Consider the following 7,094-nt stretch of genomic DNA (forward strand, 5'->3'; position numbering starts at 1 on the left):
AATCAAACTTAATGCTCTGAATGATTCCCAGAGGGTGTAAGGCTCAGGTTTAATCATGAATTAAACAAAGGTCCACAACCGGCAAGAATGATCTGTATGTTTAATCATGGAGAGCTCTGCCGCCAAAAAACACATACAGTGGGGAAAAAAAGTATTTAGTCAGCCACCAATTGTGCAAGTTCTCCCACTTAAAAAGATGAGAGAGGCCTGTCATTTTCATCATAGGTACACGTCAACTATGACAGACAAATTGAGGAAAAAAATTCCAGAAAATCACATTGTAGGATTTTTTATGAATTTATTTGCAAATTATGGTGGAAAATAAGTATTTGGTCACCTACAAACAAGCAAGATTTCTGGCTCTCACAGACCTGTAACTTCTTCTTTAAGAGGCTCCTCTGTCTTCCACTCGTTATCTGTATTAATGGCACCTGTTTGAACTTGTTATCAGTATAAAAGACACCTGTCCACAACCTCAAACAGTCACACTCCGAACTCCACTATGGCCAAGACCAAAGAGCTGTCAAAGGACACCAGAAACAAAATTGTAGACCTGCACCAGGCTGGGAAGACTGAATCTGCAATAGGTAAGCAGCTTGGTTTGAAGAAATCAACTGTGGGAGCAATTATTAGGAAATGGAAGACATACAAGACCACTGATAATCTCCCTCGATCTGGGGCTCCACGCAAGATCTCACCCCGTGGGGTCAAAATGATCACAAGAACGGTGAGCAAAAATCCCAGAACCACACGAGGGGACCTAGTGAATGACCTGCAGAGAGCTGGGACCAAAGTAACAAAGCCTACCATCAGTAACACACTACGCCGCCAGGGACTCAAATCCTGCAGTGCCAGACGTGTCCCCCTGCTTAAGCCAGTACATGTCCAGGCCCGTCTGAAGTTTGCTAGAGTGCATTTGGATGATCCAGAAGAGGATTGGGAGAATGTCATATGGTCAGATGAAACCAAAATAGAACTTTTTGGTAAAAACTCAACTCGGCCGTGTTTGGAGGACAAAGAATACTGAGTTGCATCCAAAGAACACCATACCTACTGTGAAGCATGGGGGTGGAAACATCATGCTTTGGGGCTGTTTTTCTGCAAAGGGACCAGGACGACTGATCCGTGTAAAGGAAAGAATGAATGGGGCCATGTATCGTGAGATTTTGAGTGAAAACCTCCTTCCATCAGCAAGGGCATTGAAGATGAAACGTGGCTGGGTCTTTCAGCATGACAATGATCCCAAACACGACGCCCGGGCAACGAAGGAGTGGCTTCGTAAGAAGCATTTCAAGGTCCTGGAGTGGCCTAGCCAGTCTCCAGATCTCAACCCCATAGAAAATCTTTGGAGGGAGTTGAAAGTCCATGTTGCCCAGCGACAGCCCCAAAACATCACTGCTCTAGAGGAGATCTGCATGGAGGAATGGGCCAAAATACCAGCAACAGTGTGTGAAAACCTTGTGAAGACTTACAGAAAACGTTTGACCTGTGTCATTGCCAACAAAGGGTATATAACAAAGTATTGAGAAACTTTTGTTATTGACCAAATACTTATTTTCCACCATAATTTGCAAATAAATTCATTAAAAATCAAACAATGTGATTTTCTGGAATTTTTTTCCTCATTTTGTCTGTCATAGTTGACGTGTACCTATGATGAAAATTACAGGCCTCTCTCGTCTTTTTAAGTGGGAGAACTTGCACAATTGGTGGCTGACTAAATACTTTTTTTCCCCACTGTATACAGCTTTTATACCCCTTGACACACAAAGGCACTTTGCTCCGCCCACCTTTAGGAGGCTTTTAAACAGTTTCTCAGTCCCCTTCACCCTGGAATGTTTTCTCAGCAGTTTCTAACTCCCCCCCTCTGTTAGTGGGTTGACACTACATTATAACTCTAACACCGTTCACACATTTATACTGTATTTGGTGTGAAATCCTTTAATCATTATTCTTAAAATACAAATTAATCTATCAGGGGGCATCTGCCAAAACCTGAATGGCAGCTACTGCTGCCTGTGTTCTGCTGGATTTATTCTTCACCCGGTTTGATTTTACAATGTCATACATCCCGGGTACGAAGAACGTGAAGGCAGAAGTATTGTCACGGCTGTATGAAACAGAGGAGAGGCCCAGAGACAATACCTCCATACTCCCGGCCTCCTGCATTGTGGCGCCAGTAGTATGGCCGATGGACGCAGATATAGAGCAGGCTTTAAGCACAGATCCATCTCCACCTCAGTGTCCAGCTGGGCTGCAGTACGTGCCTGCTCGTATCCGTGATCGTCTGATCTACTGGGCACACACGTCACCCTCCTCTGGTCACTCAGGTATCGGTCGTACAGTGCGCTGTCTGACCGGAAAGTACTGGTGGCCTACCTTGGCTAAGGACGTGAGGGTGTATGTCTCCTGCTCGGTGTGCGCCCAGAGTAAGGCACCTAGGCACCTCCCAGCGGGAAAGTTACAACCTTTACCAGTTCCACAACGACCATAGTCTCCCCTGAGTGTTGATTTCCTGACTGATCTTCCCCTCTCCCAAGGTAACACCACCATCCTGGTCGTTGTGGACCACTTTTCCAAGGCCTGTCGCCTCCTTCCTCTGCCCGGTCTCCCCACGGCCCTGCAAACTGCGGAGGCCCTGTTTACACACATCTTCCGGCACTACGGGGTACCAGAGGATATAGTGTCTGACCGAGGTCCCCAGTTCACATCCAAAGTCTGGAAGGCATTCATGGAACGTCTGGGGGTCTCGGTCAACCTGACCTCTGGTTTCCACCCCGAGTGTAATGGGTAGGTGGAATGGGTAAATCAGGATGTGGGTAGGTTCCTGCGGTCCTACTGCCAGGACCGGTCGGGGGAGTGGTCGATGTTCTTGCCATGGGCCAAATATGCCCAGAACTCTCTCTGGCACTCCTCCACTAACCTAACGCCATTCCAATGTGTTTTAGGTTACCAACCGGTTCTGGCACCGTGGCACCAGAGCCAGACCGAGGCTCCTGCGGTGGATGACTGGTTTCAGCGCGCGGAGGAGACATGGGACGCTGCCCACGTCCAACTCCAACGCGCCGTGCGTCGACAGAAGGCCAACGCTGACCGCCACCGCAGTAAGGCCACTGTCTTCGTACCGGGTGATCGGGTCTGGCTCTCGACCTGGAATCTGCCCCTCCGCCTGCCCTGCCGGAAGCTGAGCTTGCGGTTTGTGGGGCCGTTCAAAGTCCTGAGGAGAATCAACAAGGTCACCTATAGGTTATTACTTCCCCCTGATTACCGTATTAACCCCTCGTTTCATTTGTCTCTCCTCAGGCCGGTGGTGGCTGGTCTGCTCCAGGAGTCTGAGGTGCGGGAGGTCCCTCCACCTCCTCTGGACATTGAGGGGGCCCCAGCGTACTCCGTCTGTTCCATCCTGGATTCGAGGCGTCGGGTGTGGGGCCTTCAGTACCTTGTGGAGTGGGAAGGGTACGGCCCGGAGGAACGGTGCTGGGTCCCGGTGAGGGATATCCTCGATCCCTCCCTATTGCAGGATTTCCACCGTCACTATCCGGCTCGCCCTGCTCCGCGTCCTCCTGGCCGTCCCCGAGGCCGGGGTCGGCGTGCTGCTGGAGCTGCGAGCATGGGAGCAATTATATTTCTCCTGATTCTGGGTCAGTAAATGTTCAGCTTTTTATTTGACTAAAATATCATAATTTAGTCTATTTAAAAGCTATGTATGTATGTTTGCAGTTCAACCTTTGTTTATGTCTTCATTTAGCGCTTCTCAAGGACCATGGTCATGGAGCTCCACAGAAAGGTGGAGATGAAGCTAAGGGGATTTTGTATTATGCTATTTGTGATGTTAATGATGATGAAGACTGATGGTGATATGATATATTCATGTGTAATGTATTTTAGACTTACATTTTTTAAATTATTGTATTGTTAGGTTGATCAGTAATATTCACCTAAATCAGCAATTTATAAATGGCTCATTTGTTTATTCTCCAGCATTAACCAGACCTTGATCAAGAACATTCAACACCATTCACTTCAAGGGTTGTCTTTATTCAGAAAATATGTATATATTTTGACTTAAATATGATCTCTGTCACAACTTTAAATACCTATCTGGCCTTTCTCATGTAGATATATACGTAGATTAGTGTAAGGATGCTGTCTGTATGAACCTTGTGTGTGTAGGTGAGAAATAACATTATTTTCCTCTGATGTATATGGCTTTAAACCAATAGTCTTATGGCTACCTTGAGTTTGAGACGAGCCAAAACCTGTGCTTTTAAATGGCCATGTAACTACATTACACATGTCATAACGTTATATTGTATATGTTGTGTCATATAGATATCGATGAGTGTAGTAACAACTCACTCATCTGTGGGGACAATTCAGCTTGTTTCAATACTGTTGGTAGCTAGCAAACACACATAACTGTCCGCTTGACAACACACTAGCCAGTTGCGCCACCGAAAAGGTACCATTTCGGTGATGCAGGTGCAAACATTTTAAACTCTTGTACACTTGGACTCATCAATATTATTTAGATATCAATGAGTGTATAGACATTCTCCCCATCTGTGGGGACAATTGATCTTGCGTCAACACCACAGGCAGTTACTACTGTGTCTTCCTGGGTTTAGATTAGAGCCCAAGAATATCACTGGCAAAATGTTTGTGTGCGCCGCGTGCATCTTGCGTTCATGTGTGTGTTTTGTGTGTGTGACGTCCTTTCCTTGTCATTCCACACTTTCATCCTCTCTCTTTCCCTTTCAGACATTAACGAGTGTAAGATAGACAGAGTATGTGGAAAGAGGGGGATCTGCCAAAACCTGAATGGCAGCTACTGGTGCCAGTGTTCTGCTGGATTTACTAACTTCGGCAACAACCAAACTAAGTGTGTAGGTGAGAGACAAGCACCATTCCACCTGTCGTCCATGATGCACTCCTTTGTCATGCATGTGGTAGAGCAGGTATGTAGACCTGGTTTTGTGGGGTATTGGGATAATTTTCCTTCATGTTTTTTCTTCAGAGCTAAATTGTGACCAAGATGAAACACAGGGTACGCCTGGACAGGTAAGTTCTTCATGTTAAATAATGAGTAAGCTTGGAATTTAGAGAAGCATACCTCACTTGATCTGGTAGTGTATGTACTTATGTTCTCTCTCTCTCCTCTTCCTCTCTCTCTCTCTCTCTCTGTCTCTCTCTCTCTCTCTCTCTCTCCCTCCCACATCTCTCTCTCTCTCTCTCTCTCTCTCTCTCTCTCCTCTTCCTCTCTCGCTCCTCTTTCTCTTTCTCTTTATTTATCTCCCTCCCAGACTCTACCAGGCTTTGGCAGTTTCTTGTCTCTGAGAAACAACTGTTTGATGTTGAGTAAATCTACATTGTCTGGACCTACAGGAAATGTGCTTTTGACAGTAAGTCACCACACAGAAACACACACACACACACACACACACACACACACAAACATAGGTATACAACCCTTATGTCTCTCTTCTATAGTTACTGGTTAATGCCACTGATGTTCTTCAATTGGGCCTCCAGTCCAACGGTCACCGTAGTAGCAGTGAAGTGACTAGCTTACTGAGGACAGTTGAAATCTCTATCAGACTGATTGCTCCACAGCTGACAGAGAACGTGACCAGGATAGAGACCAACCACACAGGTAACACACACACACTGAGCACACGCTGACCACATATTTACAATTTACCAACCACCACGCAGGTACCATAGGTTGACCACAATCTGAACACCATACTGACTGTAAACGGAGCACTAACAAGCACATTAGATTGTGACAATGTAAAAATTAAATAAATGCAAGATTGTGTTCTTTCAGTAATGGTGATTTCTGGTCTGTGTTGATTTTGTCTATCTTGATAAACAGAGGCTGAGATTATGGTGAGGAGAGACCAGACTCCACCTGAAGGACCAGTCAGCCTGACCAATGAGAACACTCAACTTGACACCACCTGGGAGACGGCGGTTGGAGATTACCAGAATTACCCAGGTAGCCGCAGTCCTACAGTACCAATCATCTTCTCAAAATATTATTACAGGCACACATTGATGGATTCGCTTGGGATATTGTTGCACATGTTTTTGTATCAGGCCTTATGTTTTCTTGTGTTGTTTTTGGTGTGCAGGGTTTGCCTTTGTCGTTCTGCTCAGCTATAAGAATCTGGATACTCTGAAGGACAGTTTTTCTCATCAGAGCCAGCAGCTCATGTCCAGTGCTGAGACGGTGTCCGTTAGCAACTCCAACACAACAAACCTGCCCCAACCGGTTAATCTCACCTTCAATCACCTGCAGGTAACACTTGTGTCTCTTCTTAATAGTCTCTGGCTGTCAGTAAAACATGTTTTTCATTTATATATTTTCCATGAAGTCAAATTTTTTCCTGAATTGACTGAGTGAAAATGGAATGAACCCCAACTCATATATACACTGTATCCTAGTCCAGTGATGTTGACCCCACCTGTGTTTATTGGTCGGATGGGAATGGACCGGGGGAGTGGTCTGGGCGGGGTTGCACCTCTGTGATGTCAAACCATCTCAGCACATTTGCTCTGCTGGTGGGAATCCACCACAAAAAGGTGATGAGAACACTGTAGCAGTTCTGAAGGGGGAGAAAATATATTCCCAGATATCTGTGTCAGATTTCCTTTGGTTCCTCTGGAAATGTCATGTTTTATATTGCTACATTTAAGTGTTTAATGCATGTGTTACATTATTGAAGTGTTTGATCCATTTGTCACATTATTTAGGGGATTTTGATGTTTGTTGAGTGCTGATGTTGTTTTGGGGCTCGGCTGTGTGTTTGATATGTTCATACTGTCTAGATGGTGTGTCTGATGCTTGTTATTCCTCGTTTGCAGAGAAGCGGGTAGCTGTCGGTGGTGATGTGGGTGGGCATTTCTGTGGCACTGGCCTTTGTGGTCCTATCCCTGATCATGTCCCTATGGTGTCGATTTGTCAGCCGCAAACGCCGTGGAGGACACCGGCTGCAACATGATATACAGCTCCATAGCAAATAAGACATGGATTTGAACTATTGGTGTTATAAGAAAAGCTTTACTTGGAATCCATTTGTAACATTCTC

The 7,094-nt window shown here is 45.6% G+C and overlaps 1 protein-coding gene across 1 annotated transcript; it reads left to right on the top strand.

Annotated features, from left to right (window-relative positions):
- Positions 1-5,343: 5,343 nt before the first annotated feature.
- LOC121538234 (adhesion G protein-coupled receptor E5-like) lies at positions 5,344-6,606 on the top strand. Its single transcript, XM_041846078.1, has 5 exons — positions 5,344-5,402; positions 5,491-5,653; positions 5,879-6,001; positions 6,138-6,304; positions 6,451-6,606. Exons 1-5 carry the CDS (start codon positions 5,352-5,354, stop codon positions 6,604-6,606), a joined length of 660 nt encoding a protein of 219 aa, XP_041702012.1. The 5' UTR covers positions 5,344-5,351.
- Positions 6,607-7,094: the final 488 nt, after the last annotated feature.

The sequence above is a fragment of the Coregonus clupeaformis genome, chromosome 3 (assembly GCF_020615455.1).
Source record: "Coregonus clupeaformis isolate EN_2021a chromosome 3, ASM2061545v1, whole genome shotgun sequence".
In the NCBI taxonomy this organism is placed as follows: Eukaryota; Metazoa; Chordata; class Actinopteri; order Salmoniformes; family Salmonidae; genus Coregonus; species Coregonus clupeaformis.